Source organism: Oncorhynchus mykiss, chromosome 30, assembly GCF_057628025.1.
Source record: "Oncorhynchus mykiss isolate SJ-2025 chromosome 30, ASM5762802v1, whole genome shotgun sequence".
Classification (NCBI taxonomy): Eukaryota; Metazoa; Chordata; class Actinopteri; order Salmoniformes; family Salmonidae; genus Oncorhynchus; species Oncorhynchus mykiss.
The window spans coordinates 16,105,606-16,128,576 of record NC_143051.1 but is presented as its reverse complement, the minus strand read 5'-3'; the positions used below and the strand labels follow the sequence as shown (position 1 = coordinate 16,128,576).

At 42.9% G+C, this 22,971-nt stretch overlaps 1 protein-coding gene across 4 annotated transcripts in view; it reads left to right on the top strand.

The window, feature by feature from the left end:
* LOC110488015 (cytoplasmic dynein 1 intermediate chain 1) overlaps nt 1–22,971 on the top strand; it is a 109,823-nt gene that overhangs the window by 70,333 nt on the left and 16,519 nt on the right. For all 4 annotated transcript variants that reach the window (XM_090227651.1, XM_090227652.1, XM_090227650.1 and 1 more), the window contains exons 12-15: nt 13,100–13,246; nt 15,190–15,303; nt 16,006–16,139; nt 16,740–16,884. In XM_090227651.1, coding sequence (XP_090083777.1) covers nt 13,100–13,246; nt 15,190–15,303; nt 16,006–16,139; nt 16,740–16,884 — 540 coding nt within the window. The remainder of the gene's footprint in view (nt 1–13,099; nt 13,247–15,189; nt 15,304–16,005; nt 16,140–16,739; nt 16,885–22,971) is intronic.

The window sequence follows — 22,971 nt, the reverse complement described above, 5'->3', positions numbered from 1 at the left end:
CAGGACCTGAACATACCTTGAGAAAAAGGAGAAAAGGTCTCAGAGCTACTTCACTTTGGAACTGAATGTCGGAGTTGGTAAAGAAAAAGTATATTATTGAGATATGTTCATAATACAGACTTTACACAGAGAAGTGTGCGAGACGGTTTTGATATAGGAAGCTTTACACAGGTGCTGCAAAGGCCTATATTTACTTGAATATCCACTTTGTTGCAAAGGTGCTCATTGGATTTAGATCTTAGGGCTCAAACTAATCAAACCCACATTTCAGTATTTTTTCAGTTACATGTAAACATACAGTAACTACTTTCCTATAGTCAAATGTTTGTACATATTGATTTGGGTAGTAACAGGTGGATTCCGCTGACAGACAGATGCTTCCAGTTAGATGTGTGTCACAGTAGTTGTGTAAACAAAGATTGAATCAGCTTCTCTAATATCATTGGCTGAATCCAAAGTGGCAACCTATTCCCTATATCGTGCACTACTTTTGACCAATGCACATAGAGCTCTGGTCAAAAGTAGTGCACTATGTAGGGAGTAGGGTGCCATTTGGGGGACGCAACCTCTGCCTCATATTAACTTATCTGTTAATAACACAACATGACATCTGAATGGGGAAATACTTTAATGTATCAACCAATTCCTTACGGGAAGAAGTCCTAAATAGTTTTATGGGGACAAATTGAAGTCATCTTCAGTAGCTGACGATATACAGTCTGTCAGTGTAATTCACGACCGTACTTGTTGATATATGACAACTGAATAAGGCTTCTTGTGTAGCGCCCAGTTAATTTCTGGCAGACGTCGCAAACTGCACTATAGGGTTATAAACAGAGCTAATGTCGGTAGCTGATTCAGTAGGCCTACAGACAAGGATAGTGGGGAAATAAGGTGCGGTTTAAACTTTAAAAGACTGTGAATTCTTAGTTTAGTTAAAGGATTTCTCCACTTTAGATGAAGCGCCTGATAGGGTCAGAAGTCTGCCGAACATATGGAGTCAATATCCAGTCTTTTTTTAATCCTTTTTTTCTGTCGTTACTATTAAGCTTAGTGATTTATTAGTAATGATAACTCTGGCAGGGAGACTAACGTTACATCATGTCATATTGCGAGCAGGGGATCTTCCAGACGTTTATAGAACGGAATAATTGATGACTTCTGGTAATGAGATAGAAGATTAAAGTTAGTATTTATCATGGTTATTACTCAGAGAGATGGATGTTTGAAGAGTCCTGGTAGTATACCTCAACCTCATTCTAGGAGAAATGAACGTGCTTGTCTTAGTCATGTTTCTCCTATTTCACCATGATTCTTCAAAGTCATGTGGGAATAATTTGCGGTAAATAAATTCATTTCTCTTAAGTCTCTTTATAACGATCTATCGTATAACTTACATCCCTTTCCTGAGGGAAAGTTTGATCAAATGAAGACACTTATATACAGTATGCAACTTAGGTTTCAAGTTTACAGTTTTTACTCTCACAAGCACTAGTACTGTACATTGAAAATGCCTTTCTCGCTTGCTCTTTCCCAACAATGCAGTAGTACTATAGTACTATAAAAAATACATGAAAAAGTCAAGGAGAACAAAAACACACAAGAAATAGTAATAAGAAGAACACGAGAAAGTGAGTAAGATATATATACAGGGTCAGTTCCAGGGTCAGTAGCTATATACAGGGTCAGTTCCAGGGTCAGTAGCTATATACAGGGTCAGTTCCAGGGTCAGTAGCTATATACAGGGTCAGTTCCAGGGTCAGTAGCTATATACAGGATCAGTTCCAGGTTCCGTAGCTATATACAGGGTCAGTTCCAGGGTCAGTAGCTATATACAGGGTCAGTTCCAGGGTCAGTAGCTATATACAGGGTCAGTTCCAGGATCAGTAGCTATATACAGGGTCAGTTCCAGGGTCAGTAGCTATATACAGGGTCAGTTCTAGGATCAGTAGCTATATACAGGGTCAGTAGCTATATACAGCGTCAGTTCTTGGATCAGTAGCTATATACAGGGTCAGTTCTAGGATCAGTAGCTATATACAGGGTCAGTTCCAGGGTCAGTAGCTATATACAGTGTCAGTTCCAGGGTCAGTAGCTATATACAGGGTCAGTTCCAGGATCAGTAGCTATATACAGGGTCAGTTCCAGGGTCAGTAGCTATATACAGGGTCAGTTCCAGGATCAGTAGCTATATACAGGGTCAGTTCCAGGGTCAGTAGTTATATACAGGTCAGTTCCAGGATCAGTAGCTATATACAGGGTCAGTTCTAGGATCAGTAGCTATATACAGGGTCAGTAGCTATATACAGCGTCAGTTCTTGGATCAGTAGCTATATACAGGGTCAGTTCTAGGATCAGTAGCTATATACAGGGTCAGTTCCAGGGTCAGTAGCTATATACAGGGTCAGTAGCTATATGCAAGGTCAGTTCTAGGATCAGTAGCTATATACAGGGTCAGTAGCTATATGCAGGGTCAGTTCTAGGATCAGTAGCTATATACAGGGTCAGTTCCAGGGTCAGTAGCTATATACAGGGTCAGTAGCTATATACAGGGTCAGTTCCAGGGTCAGTAGCTATATACAGGGTCAGTAGCTATATACAGTGTCAGTTCCAGGGTCAGTAGCTATATACAGGGTCAGTTCCAGGGTCAGTAGCTATATACAGGGTCAGTTCCAGGATCAGTAGCTATATACAGGGTCAGTTCTAGGATCAGTAGCTATATACAGGGTCAGTTCCAGGGTCAGTAGCTATAGACAGGGTCAGTAGCTATATACAGGGTCAGTAGCTATATGCAGGGTCAGTTCTAGGATCAGTAGCTATATACAGGGTCAGTTCCAGGGTCAGTAGCTATATACAGGGTCAGTAGTTATATACAGGGTCAGTTCCAGGGTCAGTAGCTATATACAGGGTCAGTTCCAGGGTCAGTAGCTATATACAGGGTCAGTAGCTATATACAGTGTCAGTTCCAGGGTCAGTAGCTATATACAGGGTCAGTTCCAGGGTCAGTAGCTATATACAGGGTCAGTTCCAGGATCAGTAGCTATATACAGGGTCAGTTCTAGGATCAGTAGCTATATACAGGGTCAGTTCCAGGGTCAGTAGCTATAGACAGGGTCAGTAGCTATATACAGGGTCAGTTCCAGGGTCAGTAGCTATATACAGGATCAGTTCCAGGTTCCGTAGCTATATACAGGGTCAGTTCCAGGGTCAGTAGCTATATACAGGGTCAGTTCCAGGTTCCGTAGCTATATACAGAGTCAGTTCCAGGATCAGTGCCAATACTATATTTACAATGTGCCGGGATGCTGGAGTGGCAGGGTTAGATGTGGGGTTAAGGTGACTAGGCATCAGGAAATATGATGAACAGAGTAGCAGCAGCAGATACACTGAGTGTACAAAACATGAAGATCACCTTCCTAATATTGAGTTGCACCCCCTTTTGCCCTCAGAACAGCCTCAATTCGTCAGGCCAGGGACTACAAGGTGTTGCCTCCAATGCTTCCCACAGTTGTTTCAAGTTGGCTGGATGTCCTTTGGGTGGAGGACCATTCTTGATACACATGGGAAACTGCATGAAAAATCCATCAGCGTTGCAGTCTGGCACCTACTGTACTACCATACTTCGTTCAAAGGAACTTTAATCTTTTGTCTTGCCCATTCTCTCTTTGAATGGCACACATACACAATCCATGTCTCAATTGTCTCGAGGCTTAAAAATCTTTCTTTAACCTGTCTCCTCCCCTTTGTATACACTGATTGAAGTGGATTTAACAAGTGACATTAATAAGGGTTCATAGCTTTTACCTGGTCAGTGTATTTCATGGAAAGAGTAGATGCTCTTAATAATTTTTACACTCAGTGTATGATGATTATATGTGAGTGTGTGTGCATGTATAGAGTCAGTATGGATGTGTGTGTGTGTGTGTGTGTGTGTGTGTGTGTGTGTGTGTGTGTGTGTGTGTGTGTGTGTGTGTGTGTGTGTGTGTGTGTGTGTGTGTTGGAGTGTCAGTGTGAGTGAGTTAGTGTGTGTGTAGAATGTGCATAGAGAATAAAATACAATGCTCAACTCAGATAGTCCGTGTGGACGTTTTGTTAGCAGTCTTATGGCTTGGGGATAGAAGCTGTTCAGGAGCCTGTTGGTGTCCAGTACTGCTTGCCGTGCTGAGTCTTTAACAATTTTCCAGGTCTTCCTTTCACACTGCCTGGTATAGAGGTCCTGGATGGCAGGGAGCTCGGCCCCTGTGATGTACTGGGCTGTTGGCACCACCCCCATGTAGCGGGCCCCATGCGATCGAGTGCAGTTGCCATACCAAGTAGTGATGCAGCCAGTCAAGATGCTGTCTGTGGGGCAGCTGTAGAACTTTTTGAGGATTTGAGGGCCCATGATACATCTTTTCAACCTCCTTCACAACTGTTTGCATGTGTGTGGACCATTTCAGGCCCCTAGTGATTTGGCCACTGAGGATCTTGAAGCGTTCGACTGACCCACTCCCCTCCATTTGTTATTGATGAAGAGGCAAACCTCTCCCCCTCTCGATTTCCCTGAATCCAATGTCCTGTCTGCTCGGTGAATGGAGAATTCATTGAGTTGGATAGCCATGAGGGGGATCTTGTTCGCAAATCCGCGATTGGAGATCATCTATCTTATTATCAAGAGACTGTACATTGGCCAATAGAATGGAGGGAAGTGGTGGCCGGTTTTCCCTTCTCCTTAATCTCGCCAGGGTTCCTTCCCCCTCTTCTCCCTCTTTTTCGCCTGCGTTTCCTATTCGGTAGCCCAAACATTTTGTTGGAATTACACAAAGAGCCTAGACCGATGAGTCGATTTCGAATTTGAAGCCGGAATTGAGGTTTGTAACTGCCTATTTGATGTTCAACAGTTCTTGTCTATCATAGGAGATGACAGCGGATAAGCACCAAAATAATCACAAAATGGCAAAGTTGGGTCAGGGATTGCAAGACGGTACAGTACGGTGCCATTTTAACAGGTGCTTTTAATAAGGCTGGCGGTGTGCTCTGTGGCTAAGTACTCCTCTCCTTTGGGGTTATTTTGGGTTACACTCCTTCATTAGCCTTCTGATGAATGTCTTGGTAGGGGAGTAGAGGAGTGATGATCCTCTTGTTGTGGGGACCCCACCGGGCTGTGCCGGGCGTTCATTATCATTATCCCTGTAATGAAGCAGCCCTGTCTGAGGAGCGTGGCCCAACCACAGACAGCCGCAGGGTCAAAGATCAGGCCCGGGGCCTCTGATGTGCTGATTGAAATGGCTGCCTGATGTACAACTACTGTACATCAGAGATGGGGCTTAAGGGTCGGGGGCCTAGCTTAGCGAAGTTAGCATTTAGGAACATGTGAGGGCTATATTAAAGGGGCAATCTGGGATTCAAACAACAACAAACCTATATGTCATTCATTTATAAGTAAAAGAAAATGTATGCAACAATCGCGGAGTGCCCCTTTAATGCCAAAAGAGAAGCGAGGAGACCGACTTAGTTTAGATGGATGAAGAAAAATCTCACTCAAACAAGTGTGCTTGTATGTGAGTGAGGGAGGGATAAATAAGTGTTGAGTGAGATAATTAGCATTATATTTAGCCTTGTGTACCACGCTTCTAGGCTGTCCTAGGCTGGTGAACAAGAAAACCATTATATCTTATTAAGACGTTGATCAATTGTTTGTGTTTTTTTACTGGTGTCTCTGTGGCCTTCAACAAGTTAAAGTCTATTGAATCTGACTTTATAATACACTGTGTCTGTGTAGCATATATTTGTACAGTATGTCTTTGTATGGACTATGTGTCGTTTATGTATTATTTCATATTTAGGCTATACATTTATATATCATTGCATAGCGCTACCCACATTTACATTCAAACTCAGTCACCCGGTGGTAACTCATTCAAATCTAAATATTTAAAATAAACCCAGAATATTTAGACTCTCGGTCAGCATCAAACAATGTGTGTTAATGGATTTGAACCTTAATCCAGATTCCCTTGCTGTTCCCCATGGGTAAATAAACTTCTCAGGGATGGTTTCTGATGGCCAACACAATACTTTATTTTTACCCCTAAAGCTCAGTTTATTTTGAGTCTCGGTTTGGAAAAACACTTCACATCTGAGACTCTTCTGTAGCCGTTCTGGAAGAAGGAGAGAAAGAAGGAGAGTAAGAAAGAAAGTAAGAAAAGAAAGAGAAGCGTGTTTTCTTTTGCTTTGGTTTGTTTTCCAGTCCTCTTTAAAATGAACTCGAGGTGCAGGACTTGGCGGCTGCACATGTTGTGGTGGGGGAGAGACAGAGACAGAGAGCGAGAGACAGACGGAGAGAATCTCTCTTCTCTTTGTTTTACTCACTCATAAAACAGTAGATTTTAAAGAGAGAAGAAAACAATCCCACCACTCTGTATCCCTATTTCACTTTAACCAGATCAAATGGGCTCTCCTCAATGTGTAAACTGGGAAAAGTACTGCCAGTGGACCGTGTATGGTTCAGTTCTGGTTCAAGAGAAAATTTGGTCAACACAGAGAGAGTGGTTTATGTTTATGCAGTGGTAGGTACAGTAGATACTACGGGTTAAATTGTATCTGTTCTGAAAAGGCAGTTCTGTACTCAGGACACAGAGTTGATTTGATGACCAGAAGACATTGTTATGACTAGAGCCTAGGTCACATTCTGGTCAGTAAACTCAGGGCCCTACTCAGAAAAGTACACCACTGGTTGTAGTATACCACTGGTTATAGTATACAACTGGTTATAGTATACCACTGGTTGTAGTATACCACTGGTTATAGTATACCACTGGTTATAGTATACCACTGGTTGTAGTATACCACTGGTTGTAGTATACCACTGGTTATAGTATACCACTGGTTGTAGTATACCACTGGTTATAGTATACCACTGGTTATAGTATACCACTGGTTATAGTATTCCACTGGTTGTAGTATACCACTGGTTATAGTATACCACTGGTTGTAGTATACCACTGGTTGTAGTATACCACTGGTTATAGTATACCACTGGTTATAGTATACCACTGGTTGTAGTATACCACTGGTTGTAGTATACCACTGGTTATAGTATACCACTGGTTATAGTATTCCACTGGTTATAGTATACCACTGGTTATAGTATACCACTGGTTATAGTATTCCACTGGTTGTAGTATACCACTGGTTATAGTATACCCCTGGTTGTAGTATACCACTGGTTGTAGTATACCACTGGTTATAGTATACCACTGGTTATAGCATTCCACTGGTTGTAGTATACCACTGGTTATAGTATACCACTGGTTATAGTATTCCACTGGTTATAGTATTCCACTGGTTGTAGTATACCACTGGTTATAGTATACCACTGGTTATAGTATTCCACTGGTTATAATATTCCACTGGTTGTAGTATACCACTGGTTGTAGTATTCCACTGGTTGTAGTATACCACTGGTTGTAGTATACCACTGGTTATAATATTCCACTGGTTGTAGTATACCACTGGTTATAGTATTCCACTGGTTGTAGTATACCACTGGTTGTAGTATACCACTGGTTATAGTATTCCACTGGTTATAATATACCACTGGTTGTAGTATACCACTGGTTGTAGTATACCACTGGTTATAGGATACCACTGGTTATAGTATACCACTGGTTGTAGTATACCACTGGTTATAGTATACCACTGGTTATAGTATTCCACTGGTTGTAGTATACCACTGGTTATAGTATACCACTGGTTATAGTATTCCACTGGTTATAGTATTCCACTGGTTGTAGTATACCACTGGTTATAGTATACCACTGGTTATAGTATTCCACTGGTTATAATATTCCACTGGTTGTAGTATACCACTGGTTGTAGTATTCCACTGGTTATAGTATACCACTGGTTATAGTATTCCACTGGTTATAGTATTCCACTGGTTATAGTATTCTACTGGTTGTAGTATACCACTGGTTATAGTATTCCACTGGTTATAATATACCACTGGTTGTAGTATACCACTGGTTGTAGTATACCACTGGTTATAGGATACCACTGGTTATAGTATACCACTGGTTGTAGTATACCACTGGTTATAGTATTCCACTGGCTGTAGTATACCACTGGTTGTAGTATACAACTGGTTATAGTATACCACTGGTTGTAGTATGCCACTGGTTGTAGTATACCACTGGTTGTAGTATACCACTGGGTACAGTATTCCACTGGTTGTAGTATACCACTGGTTGTAGTATACCACTGGTTATAGTATACAACTGGTTATAGTATACCACTGGTTGTAGTATGCCACTGGTTGTAGTATACCACTGGTTGTAGTATACCACTGGGTACAGTATTCCACTGGTTGTAGTATACCACTGGTTGTAGTATACCACTGGTTATAGTATTCCACTGGTTATAGTATTCCACTGGTTGTAGTATACCACTGGTTATAGTATTCCACTGGTTGTAGTATACCACTGGTTATAGTATACCACTGGTTGTAGTATACCACTGGTTGTAGTATACCACTGGTTATAGTATACCACTGGTTATAGTATACCACTGGTTGTAGTATACCACTGGTTATAGTATACCACTGGTTATAGTATACCACTGGTTATAGTATTCCACTGTTTGTAGTATACCACTGGTTGTAGTATACCACTGGTTGTAGTATACCACTGGTTATAGTATACCACTGGTTATAGTATTCCACTGGTTGTAGTATACCACTGGTTATAGTATACCACTGGTTATAGTATTCCACTGGTTGTAGTATACCACTGGTTGTAGTATACCACTGGTTGTAGTATTCCACTGGTTATAGTATACCACTGGTTATAGTATTCCACTGGTTATAATATACCACTGGTTGTAGTATACCACTGGTTATAGTATACCACTGGTTGTAGTATACCACTGGTTATAGTATACCACTGGTTATAGTATACAACTGGTTATAGTATACCACTGGTTGTAGTATGCCACTGGTTGTAGTATACCACTGGGTACAGTATTCCACTGGTTGTAGTATACCACTGGTTGTAGTATACCACTGGTTATAGTATACCACTGGTTATAGTATTCCACTGGTTATAGTATACCACTGGTTATAGTATTCCACTGGTTGTAGTATACCACTGGTTATAGTATACCACTGGTTGTAGTATACCACTGGTTATAGTATACCACTGGTTATAGTATTCCACTGGTTATAGTATACCACTGGTTATAGTATACCACTGGTTATAGTATTCCACTGGTTGTAGTATACCACTGGTTATAGTATACCACTGGTTGTAGTATACCACTGGTTGTAGTATACCACTGGTTATAGTATTCCACTGGTTGTAGTATACCACTGGTTATAGTATTGCACTGGTTGTAGTATACCACTGGTTATAGTATACCACTGGTTGTAGTATTCCACTGGTTATAGTATACCACTGGTTATAGTATTCCACTGGTTATAGTATACCACTGGTTATAGTATACCACTGGTTGTAGTATTCCACTGGTTATAGTATACCACTGGTTATAGTATTCCACTGGTTATAATATACCACTGGTTGTAGTATACCACTGGTTGTAGTATACCACTGGTTGTAGTATACCACTGGTTATAGTATACCACTGGTTGTAGTATTCCACTGGTTGTAGTATACCACTGGTTATAGTATTCCACTGGTTATAATATACCACTGGTTGTAGTATACCACTGGTTGTAGTATACCACTGGTTATAGGATACCACTGGTTATAGTATTCCACTGGTTGTAGTATACCACTGGTTATAGTATTCCACTGGCTGTAGAATTCCACTGGCTGTAGATTTCACTGGTTGTAGTATACCACTGGTTATAGGAAAGGAGAAGGGTTACAAACCCAAATGGCATCCTATTCCCTTTATCCTTCTAATGCAGTGGGTTAAATCAGGGTCAAACAGAGCGTTTCTTCATAGACATATGAAAGAAAAGTATACACCTTACACACATGGTTATGGTCTTAAAAAAAGAAGACACCTGTAACATGTCAGAAATAGAGTTGAAATGTATTCCGTCTGTAAGTTTGCTTCCCAATATTACACTTTATATACACAGAAGACTGAAATATAACAAAACTGTTTGAAATACAAACATCAGATTTAAAAAAATATATATTGTTTCATAATTATGAAATTATGAAAAATATGAATAACATTCCACGTATGAGTCCACTAGGTAATTAGACTGCAGGAAATGGCTACAGTGCACTTCATTTGATCAGGGCCGAGGGAATAGGGTTCCATTTGGGACTTAGATCGAGAGTATGCATGCAGAGGAAAGGCAGACGTCTTGCTCCCGGACAATACTCCTTCACCCGCTTTGAGGATAACACAGTGCCACCGACGCGGCCCGCTCCCAAGGACTGTGGCCGACGTGAGTAAGACATTTAAGCGTGTTAAACCTCGCAAGGCTGCCGGCCCAGACGACATCCCAAGCCATGTCCTCAGAGCATGCACAGACCATCTGGCTGGAATGTTTACGGACATATTCAATCTCTCCCTACCCCAGTCGGCTGTCGCCACTTGCTTCAAGATGTCCACCATTGTTCCTGTACCCGAGAAAGCAAAGGTAACTGGACTCAATGACTATCGCCCTGTAGCACTCACTTCTGTCATCATGAAGTGCTTTGAGAGACTAGTCATGGATCATATCACCTCTACCTTACCTGACACCTGAGATCCACTTCAATTTACTTACCTCCCCAATAGATCCACAAACGATGCAATCGCCATCACACTGCACACTGCCCTAACACATCTGGACAAGAGGAATACCTATGTAAGAATGCTGTTAATTGACTATAGGTCAGCCTTCAACACCATAGAACCCTCCAAGCTCATCATTAAGCTCGGGACCCTTGGTCTGAACCTCGCCCTGTGCAACAGGGTCCTGGGCTTCCTGACGGGCCGCCCCCCCAGGTGGTGAAGGTGGGAAACAACATCTCCATTTCACTGATTCAACACAGGGGTCCCACAAGGGTGCGTTCTGAGCCCTCTTCTGTACTCCCTGTTCAACCATGACTGCGTGACCAGGCACGCCTCCAACTTCATCATCAAGTTCATCATCAAGTGCAGACGACACAACAGTAGTAGGCCTGATTACCAACAATGACAAGCAGCCTACAGGGAGAAGGTGAGGACCCTGGTAGAGTGGTTCCAGGAAAATAACCTCTCCCTCAACGTCAACAAAATGAAAGAGATGATCGTGGACTTCAGGAAACAGCAGAGGAGAAGCCTTCTCCACAGTGGAGAAGGTGGAAAGCTTCAAGTTCCTCCGACGTACACATCACTGACAATCTGAAATGGTCCACCCACACAGACAGTGTGGTGAAGAAGGCGCAACAGCGCCTCTTCAACCTCAGGAGGCTGAAGAAATTAGTCTTGGCCCCTAAGACCCTTATAAACTTCTACAGATGCACAATTGAGAGCATCCTGTCGGACTGTATCACCACCTGGTACGGCAACTGCACCGCCCGCAACCTCGGGGCTCTCCAGAAGGTGGTGCGGTCTGCACAACGCATCATCGGGAGCACACTGCCTGCCCTCCAGAACACCAACAGCACCCAATGTCACAGGAAGGCCAAAAAGATCATCAAGGACAACAATCACCCGAGACACGGCCTGTTCACCCCGCTATCATCCAGAAGGCGAGGTCAGTACAGATGCATCAAAGCTGGTACATAGAAACTGAAAAACAACTTCTAAGGCCATCAGACTGTTAAATAGCCATCACTAGCCGGCTACCACCGGGTTACTCAACCCTGCCCCTTAGAGGCTGCTGCCCCATGTATATAGACTTGGAATCACTGGTCACTTTAAAAATGGAACACTAGTCACTTTAATGATGTTTACATCCTGCTTTACTCATCTCATGTGTATACACTGTATTCTATTCTACTGTATTTTAGTCATTGCCATGCCGACATTGCTCTATCTAATATTTCTATATTTCTTAATTCCATTCTTTTACTTTTAGATTTGTGTGTATTGTTGTGAATTGTTAGATACTACTGCACTGTTGGAGCTAGGAACACAAGCATTTCGCTACACCCACAATAACATCTGCTAAATATGTGTACGTGACCAATACAATTTTATTTGATTTGATAGCAGAGGCTACTTTGCAATCTGCACGCTGAGACCGTGGAAGAAGCCATATGTGATGCTCAGTGAAGAGGAAACAGAACTCAATAAACAAAGCGCCAGAGAGCGCCACGCTTGTCATGATGGAGGTTACACTTGGCGCTCTGCTGGCTCCTGCAGGGTTTGATGCGGTAATATAAATTGTCTGGGGCCACAATCCTCCACATTGTCTCTGTCGTTACCCCCACGTCACCCCTCTCCTCTCCTCAGCAGACCCTGTACAGTCAACTCATCATCTTTTTCTCCCTCTCTCCTACCCCCACTCCCTCGCTACCCCACTTCTCTCTCACCCTCCCTATCTCTTTCCCTCCTTACTCAAAATAACGCTGTTGTACTCCCCCCCCCCCCCTCTCTCTCTCTCTCTGTCTCTCTCTCGCTCTCTCTCTCTCTTTATCTCTCACTCTCTCTCACTCTCTCTCTTACCCTCGCTCACTCTGTCTGGCACTCTCTCTCTTTCTCTCTCTCTCACTCTCTCTTTCTCTCTCTATTTCTCTCTCTCTTTCTCTCTCGTACCCTCTCTCACTCTCTCTCTCTTGCGCTCTCTCTCTCCTCCTCTCTTGCTTTCTCTCTCGTACCCTCTCTCACTCTCTTTCTCTCTCGCTCTCTCTCACTCTCTCTCTTACATCGCTCGCTCTCTCTCTCTCAATCTCTCTCTCTTAACATCTCTCGCTCGCTCTTGTTCTCTCTCTCTTTCTCTCTCGCTCTCTCTATATATCTTTCTTACTCTAACTCCTCTCTCTTTTTCAATTGTTCTCTTTCTTTCTGCCCATCTGTCTTCCATCACTTCTTTCTCTCTCCCTCTATCCCCTTTTCTTCTCTCCTACCCTTTATCTCTCCCTCTATCCCATTTTCTTCTCTCCTACCCTTTATCTCTCCCTCTATCCCCTTTTCTTCTCTCCTACCCTTTATCTCTCCCTCTGTTCTCCAGTCTCCCGTGGTGTCAGTGGGCTTTGCTAGGTTCCATCCTAACCTGGTGGTGGGGGGGACCTACTCTGGCCAGATAGTCCTGTGGGACAACCGCAGCCACCGCAGAACTCCTGTACAGAGAACCCCCCTCTCAGCTGCAGCTCACACGGTAAGTCCACAGTGCAGTCCACCCTATTCCCTTTATAGTGCACTACTTTTACCAGCACACTATGGGCCCTTGTCAAAAGTAGTGCACTATATAGGAAATAAGCTGCCATTTGGGACGCACTATTTGCCGAGAAGAGATCAACATCCGACGAGCTTCTCCTTCACGTCTCTATGGATTAAAATGATTTTTTTAATCATATATGCACTGAGACACTTTCAACTTTCATCTTCAACATATATTACTGGTTTAGAGGTGGTCATACACTATATTCACATCCAGAGCTGCAACACACTGAAACCCTGCAATCCCTGAGGACATTAAAAACATATAAGAGGAAGAATAGAAATGTCCTTGTACATCGTATAACCAGGGTTCCCCAACTGGCAGGCCGGGGGCCGAGCAAAAAAATCGAAAACTATATTTTTAATATAATTTTTTTTTTGTTGGACATAATACTGGACACAATACTATAAAAACACCAGGAAATCAGCTCCAAGTGATTTTAATTTTGGAAATCTGTTTCCAAGTATTCCCACGCATAATAGAGAGATGTGGTCGTATACAAATGTAATCAAAGTTTGAAATTATTATGTTTTAAGTCAAATATTATCTGTTTGGGTTTCTTGCGGTCAATTTGCAGTCTACCAATTATCATGTTCCGGCCCCCTGAACATCCCCTCAAGAAAAAATTGTCCCGCGGCTGAGTCTAGTTGATGATCCCTCTAATATGGCTCCCGAGTGGCGCAGCGGTCTAAGGCACTACAGTCCCTGGTTCGAATCCAGGCTGTATCCCATCCGGCAATGATTGGGAGTCCCATAGGGCGGCGCACAATTGGCCCATCATCGTCTGGGTTTGGCCGGTGTAGGCCGTCATTGTAAATAAGAATTTGTTCTTAATCGACTTGCCTAGTTAAATAAAGGTTCAATAAAAATATATATATATATTCTATCTATATTCTATCCTGTTATCTACCATAACTACCTTCTTAACCTCAATCTATTCACCCCAACAAACCCATTGAGCCTTAACACATTGTGAATACCACCCAAGGCAGGCAATAACGTTTATTGGTAGTGGTGGGAGGTGGGGGGGTTATTGTATGTCTAGTCCTTCGCCTCATTGACCCGCCTGCTCTCTGAAAGGGGCCTTTGTGGGCGAAAAAAAAATCTATTTGAGGTCAATAATGAGATAATGGTTTCACACAACACATTGTATTTGCACAGCGCTGAATGCCGATGCTAAGTTGGAGTAAGGGGCTGTTGCACATTGGCATCTCTTTACTCAATAAGAGCTTCCTGTCATCTCAGTGTTGTAGGAAGACAATATTTTACATCTTTGTGCATATTCAGGTTATACCTGCTGATAACTTTCATAAGATATTAAATGTGTGTGAAATAATATAACGTATACTGCCTTATTCACATGTAGAGCAATTTAAACAACTACACTATGATGTAGATACAAATTAAATAACTGAATTGGAACTGAAGTGATACAATAAGGGAGACATCCAGTGTGTTTTTTCATTGTCATTCCCTTTCTGTTTTTTTACTTCCTCTATCTGTACTGTCTGTACTTCATGTGTCTGTACTGTCTGTACTTCATGTGTCTGTACTGTCTGTACTTCATGTGTCTGTACTGTCTGTACTTCTGTGTCTGTACTTCGTCTGTCTGTTCTGCCTGTACTTCCCGTGTCTGTACTGTCTGTACTTCATGTGTCTTTACTTCCCGTGTTTTTATTTCCTGTGTATGTCTTTCCTTTGTCTGTCCTTCCTGTGTCTATCCTTCCTGTATCTGTACTTCCTGTGTCTCTACTGTCTGTACTTCCTGTCTGTACTTCATGGGTCTGTACTGGCTATACTTCATGTCTCTCCTGTCTCTCCTGTGTCTGTACTGTCTGTCCTTCCTGTGTCTGTACTGTCTGTCCTTCCTGTGTCTGTAGCACCCGGTGTACTGTGTGAACGTGGTGGGAACACAGAACGCCAACAACCTGATCACCGTGTCCACAGATGGCAGGATGTGCTCCTGGAGTCTTGACATGCTCTCTCAGCCTCAGGTAAGAGCTGATCCGACATCAGTCAATAATGATCTGTATCATTAAGGCCCATCTCTTCAAACTGATTCAGAGTCAGCAATAGATTAGATAATCACATATGACATAGGGCATATTGTCATTAAAGAGATTGGTACTATAACTGACTCATACAAACAGTGTAGATAATACCATGATAAAGCCCTATCAAACAGTGTAGCTAATACCATGATAAAGCCCTATCAAACAGTGTAGCTAATACCATGATAAAGCCCTATCAAACAGTGTAGCTAATACCATGATAAAGCCCTATCAAACAGTGTAGCTAATACCATGATAAAGCCCTATCAAACAGTGTAGCTAATACCATGATAAAGCCCTATCAAACAGTGTAGCTAATACCATGATAAAGCCCTATCAAACAGTGTAGCTAATACCATGATAAAGCCCTATCAAACAGTGTAGCTAATACCATGGCAAAGCCCTATTAAACACAATGTATGCTAAATAACTGCAGTATGTCTATGTGACATATGTTACAGACTCACTATAACTAGGTCAGCACAACCTTAACATGAGGTTTAATCCTTTAACTTTGTGTGTGTGTGTGTGTGCGTGTGTGTGTGTGTGTGCGGCGTGTGTTTGTGTGTGTGTGTGTGTGTGTGTGTGCGGCGTGTGTGTGTGTGTGTGTGTGCGGGCGGGCGTGCGTGTGTGTGTGTGTTGTAGGAGAGCATGGAGCTGGTGTACAACAAGTCTAAAGCGGTGGCTGTGACAGGCATGGCGTTCCCCACTGGAGACGTCAATAATTATGTGGTGGGGAGTGAGGAGGGAACCGTGTACACCGCATCCAGACACGGCAGGTTAGAGGAACACACGTACACACACAAACACACACTGAGACACACAAACACGGCACGGAGACACTGACAAACACACACACCAACACACACACGCACACTCACACAGGTAGACACTGAGACACACTGACACCTATACTTTCAGTGATTGATATACAACCACAAATAGCAAGTGAACCCGTGTATAGTTACAGACAGATGTGTACACACACACTATAAACTTTATATTTTGATGCAGCCTATCTCAGCAAGAAGCTCCTGTTAACTCTTGAAAACGCTATTAGGACCTAGTTCCCCCCATATAGTCTCCTCGGTTCTTTCTGACACGCGCTCTCTCTGTCTCTCTCTGTCTCTCTCTATCTCTCTGTCTGTCATTCTATCTCTTTCTGTCTCCATTCCTCTCTCTCTGTCTCTCTCTTTGTCTCTCTCTCTCTCTGTCTCTCTGTCTCTCTCTCTCTGTCTCTCTCTATCTTTCTCTGTCTTTCTATCTCTCTCTCTCTCTCGCTCTCTCTCTGTCTTTCTATCTCTTTCTCTCTCTCTCTCTGTCTCTATTCCTCTCTCTCTCTCTCTCTCTCTCTCTCTCTCTCCCATGCTCCTTTGCAGCAAGGCGGGGATCTGTGAGATGTTTGAGGGCCACCAGGGGCCAGTGACGGGCCTCAGCTGTCACAACGCTGTCGGCCCCGTAGACTTCTCCCATCTCTTCGTCACCTCGTCGTTTGACTGGACTGTCAAACTGTGGAGCACCAAGGTAGAGGGATCTGATTGTGTCTAAACTAGGTATTACCTACATGCCCTGACTGAGTAGAGGAATAGAGACACAGTGAGACTGTCAGTGTCACAGACTGTGTTCATGAGTCAAAAAGAGGAGCTAAATAAATACATAGATACATTAGTGGGGAGGGAGGTTATGTGTCCGTGGCAGTGAACCGACTGGACTGGAGTGGACTGTGGATGGACGGAGCGAAGGATGGATGAAGAAAGGAAAAGAAGGGAGGGATGGAGAGAACGGGAGGAGTGAGGCTGTTGACTGGGGTTCAAACCACAGAGAGGCAGCGGGGGCCAGGAAGGCTGTAGATATACAGTAAACCACAGAGAGGCAGCGGGGGCCAGGGAGGCTGTAGACTGCTGTGGAACTCCTCTTTCCCATTCTGACCTTTCTGTCTGGAGACAGAGGAGCGCACCACAACCACCACAGAGACGGACAGAGGGAGGGAGGGAGGGAGGGAGGGAGGGAGGGAGGGAGGGAGGGAGGGAGAAATAGTAAAGAAGTGATGGGATAAGAGAGAGAGGGACTGGGTAACATACAGTATATAGTGGGAGGGAGAGAGAAGAAAGTGAGAAAGCTATTGAAAATTAAAGAAGGGAGAGTTAAAGTTAAATTAGGAAGATCCAGCTGGCTGGAAGGGTTGGTTTAGGAAGAAGAGGAGGGAACAGAAGAGAGAGAAGAGGTGAAGAGATGAGAGGAGAGCACAGAATAAGAGAAAAAGAGGAAAGTGAAGAGGAGAGAGGAAGAGAAGAGGAGAAAAGAGAAGAAGAGGAGAGAAGAGAAGAGGAAATAAAGACCCCATCATAAAACTCACTCAACTGAACAAAAATATAAACGCAACATGTAAAATGTTGGTTCCATGAGATGAAATAAAAGATCCCAGAAATTTTACATACAAAAGCTTATTTATCTCAAATTGTGTGCACAAATTGGTTTACATCCCTGTTAGTGAGCATCCCTTGTACTGGGGAAAATAAAAGGCCACTTTAAAATGTGCAGTTTTGTCACACTACACAATGCCACAGATGTTTCAAGTTTTGAGGGAGCGTGCAATTGGCATGCTGACTGCAGGAATGGCCACCAGTGCTGTTGCCAGATAAGTTAATGTTAATTTATCTAACATCGTTTTAAAGAATTTGGTTGTCCGTCCAACCGGCCTAACAACAGCAGACCACGTGTAACCACGCCAGCCCAGGACCTCAACATCCGGCTTCTTCACACGCTGGAGCTGGAGACGTGTGCTCTTCACGGATGAATCCCAGTTTCAACTGTACCTTGCAACCGGCCAGATGGCCGTTTGCTGATGTCCCATGGTGTCACGTGCTGACCTTAGTTTATTTTTATGTCTCTGTGTTAGGTTGGTCAGGGTTGTGAGTTGGGGTGGGTTGTCTATGTTATTTTTTCTAGGTTATATTTTCTACGTGTTTGGCCTAGTATGGTTCTCAGTCAGAGGCAGGTGTCGTTCGTTGTACTTAGGTAGCCTTTTCCCACCTGTGTTTTGTGGGTGATTATTTTCTGTTTAGTGTTTTTCGTCACCTTACAGGACTGTTGGTTTGTCATTTGTTCAGTGTTCAGTTGTTTTATTAAAATAATGGACACTTACCACGCTGCACCTTGGTCCTCCTCTCTTTCTCCAGACGACAACCGTTACACATGGTGGTGGTGAGCTTATGGTATGGGCAGGCATAAGCTAAGGACAACGAACACAATTGCACTTTATTGATAGCAATTTGAATGCACAAAGATACCGTGGCGAGATCCTGAGGCCCATTGTCTTGCCATTAATTCGCCGCCACCACCTCATGTTTCAGCATGATAATTCATGGCCCCTTGTCGCAAGGATCTGTACACAATTCCTGGAAGCTGAAAATGTCCCAGTTCTTCCATGGCCAGCATACTCACCAGACATGTCACCCATTGAGCCTGTGTGGGATGCTCTGGATGTACATGTTCCAGTTCCTGCCAATATCCAGCAACTTCGCACAGCCATTGAAGAGGAGTGGGACAACATTCCACAGACCACAATCAACAGCCTGATCAACTCTATGCGAATGAGATGTGTCGCGCTGCACGAGGTAAATGGTGGTCACACCAGATATTGACTGGTTTTCTGATCTACGCACCTGCCTTTTTGTTAAGGTGTGCGTGTGCGTGCATGTGTGTGGTTGTGGGCACACCATTGTGCGCGGTTGTGGGCACAGCTGGCTAACCTTTGCTTACCTAAGGTTACCATAGAGGTTTACATTCGCCTTGCAAATCAACACCATCAAACGACACAGCTCTCTCCACAGAGAGTTCAAAAGGCAGGAATGCAATACTCTGAATGTGTTTTTACACTCAGCGGCGCAAATATTGTGGTTATGAAACCATATGGGTTGTGAGCTGCCTGACTCTGATGTTGACAGGGAGACGTCTAGAGACTGAGGGCGCATAACTTAACTGCTTAGGCCTAGTTATGACCTTAGAAAACCATTTATGTGTCTGAAATAGCACCCTATAGTGTAAGTAGTACGCAATATGGGCATTCTATTCCCTATATAGTGCACTAGACTAAGGAATAGGGTGCCATTTCGGACACAGATAATGTCTGATAGGAGACCATGGTGATTGTTAGCCTCAAATTTATGAAATAGGTGTGCTCATTCATACTAAGTCACAGTTCAGCTGATTGATCATTATTATAATAAGTGTCTCTCTGGCTTGATTGTGTGAATGAAGGAAGCCTACTCATCATACGATTTTCATTCCACTACTTGGCCTGGTTTGACCTGATGTCCTTAGCCAGATCACATTTATAAAGTACTTTCTGCCCCTTCTGTTTCCCAGCAAATGGAACCATATTTCCTATATATAGCTGTGGTTAAAAGTAGTGCATTAAATAGGGAATAGGGTGTCATTTAATATGTTTGTTGGAGACTGAATGAATGGAACAACTGGAGTAAAGGCAGACCAGGATTCTCTCTGTTCAACCTCCATTTTGGAATCTATAGACCAGAATTCTCTCTGTTTAAACTCCAGTTTGGAATCTACAGACCAGGATTCTCTCTGTTCAACCTCCATTTTGGAATCTATAGACCAGAATTCTCTCTGTTTAAACTCCAGTTTGGAATCTACAGACTAGGATTCTCTCTGTTCAACCTCCATTTTGGAATCTATAGACCAGGATTCTCTCTGTTGGAACTCCAGTTTGGAATCTACAGACTAGGATTCTCTCTGTTCAACCTCCATTTTGGAATCTATAGACCAGGATTCTCTCTGTTGGAACTCCAGTTTGGAATCTACAGACCAGGATTCTTTCTGTTGGAACTCCAGTTTGGAATCTACAGACCAGGATTCTCTCTGTTTAAACTCCAGTTTGGAATCTACAGACCAGGATTCTCTCTGTTTAAACTCCAGTTTGGAATCTACAGACCAGGATTCTTTCTGTTGGAACTCCATTTTGGAATCTACAGACCAGGATTCTCCTTTGGAATTTTAGTTTGGAATCTACAGACCAGGATTCTCTCTGTTTAAAGTCCAGTTTGGAATCTACAGACCAGGATTCTCTCTGTTTAATGTCCAGTTTGAAATCTACAGACCAGGATTCTCTCTGTTTAAACTCCAGTTTGGAATTTACAGACCAGGATTCTCTCTGTTTAAAGTCCAGTTTGGAATCTACAGACCAGGATTCTCTCTGTTTAAAGTCCAGTTTGGAATCTACAGACCAGGATTCTCTCTGTTTAAACTCCAGTTTGGAATCTACAGACCAGGATTCTCTCTGTTTAAACTCCAGTTTGGAATCTACAGACCAGGATTCTCTCTGTTTAAAGTCCAGTTTGGAATCTACAGACCAGGATTCTCTCTGTTTAAACTCCAGTTTGGAATCTACAGACCAGGATTCTCTCTGTTTAAACTCCAGTTTGGAATCTACAGATCAGGATTCTCTCTGTTTAAAGTCCAGTTTGGAATCTACAGACCAGGATTCTCTCTGTTTAAAGTCCAGTTTGGAATCTACAGACCAGGATTCTCTCTGTTTAAACTCCAGTTTGGAATCTACAGACCAGGATTCTCTCTGTTTAAACTCCAGTTTGGAATCTACAGACCAGGATTCTCTCTGTTTAAAGTCCAGTTTGGAATCTACAGACCAGGATTCTCTCTGTTTAAACTCCAGTTTGGAATCTACAGACCAGGATTCTCTCTGTTTAAAGTCCAGTTTGGAATCTACAGACCAGGATTCTCTCTGTTTAAACTCCAGTTTGGAATCTACAGACCAGGATTCTCTCTGTTTAAACTCCAGTTTGGAATCTACAGACCAGGATTCTCTCTGTTTAAACTCCAGTTTGGAATCTACAGACCAGGATTCTCTCTATTTAAACTCCAGTTTGGAATCTACAGACCAGGATTCTCTCTGTTTGAACTCCAGTTTGGAATCTACAGACCAGGATTCTCTCTGTTCAACCTCCAGTTTGCCTTTGAATTTATATTTAGAAACATGAGTTTGGCCAGAGTATGTGGCTACAGGGTCATGTGATGGTGTCTTTAGAGCAGGTCAGCAGTGCAGAATATCCTCTCCACGCATGCAAAGCCACTGGGGATGATAAACACCCTTTGTGCCACTCTTGCCAGGCTGGGCAGGGATGCATAGTTTTGGTTTTGGGTTTATCTGCCCACCTCATGCTTTTCTGTTAGCATGTGCATGTAGTAAGTACACCGTCATGCTTTCAGGATATGTCTTTTCAGATATTTTAGTTGTGGACATTACATCACCACACTCCTTCTCTTGGTTTTGGTCCTGATCTTTGTAAGTCACCTTGATTTTGCACCTGTGTGTTTTATCACTTTCTTTATGAAAAGATTTTGTGAATTCCATGACAAGGGGTTATAGCAGTACACAAGACGAGAAGGCCGACGCTCCAGCCTTTGGGAATCTCGCTCTGAGCTCCAGTCAAATTGGGCACACTCCACTCCTCACTCTGCTCACATACTCTGCTGTATTTTTCATTTCATTTGTTTTTCATTTTAAGTAAGTCACAGCCTATATGTTCAATGTATAGAATATGATGATTTAATGCAACAAAATGTTGTTTAAATGCTGAGGTTAATGTCCTTACCAGCCTAGAGTGTTGCTCTAGCAAATGCTTCACAAAGTATTTCTTTGTAGGCTATAGCCTTAAAATAATTGAAATAATATAGCTTAAATAATTCATTTTCATTCCTTCTTAGGCTCCCTGTCTGGCTCCTGACCTATTAGAGTGTTTATATGCTGTTTAATATGAAACTATGAGTTTTGTTACATTCACCTTTTTATGTGTATTAAAATACTTTTCATTCAAACATATGGTTTGGTTTCAGTACTTCATAACCAACTGGTAGGTCCAGGTAGTCACAACAATAGATGGGTGTTGGTTCAATTGTGATTTTAATGAATGGAGATAATTCAGAGCGGCAGTTTTTTTCCCTGTGAGCGCAGAGCTGTTTTTAGCCAAGGGGTTGGAAAGGATGTGGAACAAGCACAGTTTGGAATCTACAGTTTGGAATCTACGGTTTGGAATCTACAGTTTGGAATCTACAGTTTGGAATCTACAGTTTGGAATCTACAGTTTGGAATCTACAGGCCTGGATTATCTTTGTTGGAACTCCAGTTTGGAATCTACAGGCCTGGATTATCTTTGTTGGAACTCCAGTTTGGAATCTACAGGCCTGGATTATCTTTGTTGGAACTCCAGTTTGGAATCTACAGGCCTGGATTATCTTTGTTGGAACTCCAGTTTGGAATCTACAGGCCTGGATTATCTTTGTTGGAACTCCAGTTTGGAATCTACAGGCCTGGATTATCTTTGTTGGAACTCCAGTTTGGAATCTACAGCAAATGTCAGAATTGCTGCAGCAAAATCAAGCCTTTTTGCCCGCAAATATCGGGGACTGCTATATGTCTCAGAAAATAGAAGAGAGAGAGAGAGAGAGAGAGATTAGTAGTAGGTAATGTGGTCAGGTGTGTGTGCATTCCTGTCCCTTCCCTTGGGAGAGGGGAGGGGCTGGGGAAGGAGAGGAGAAGTGCAGGGAGAGGGGAGACGAGAAGGATGGGAGGAG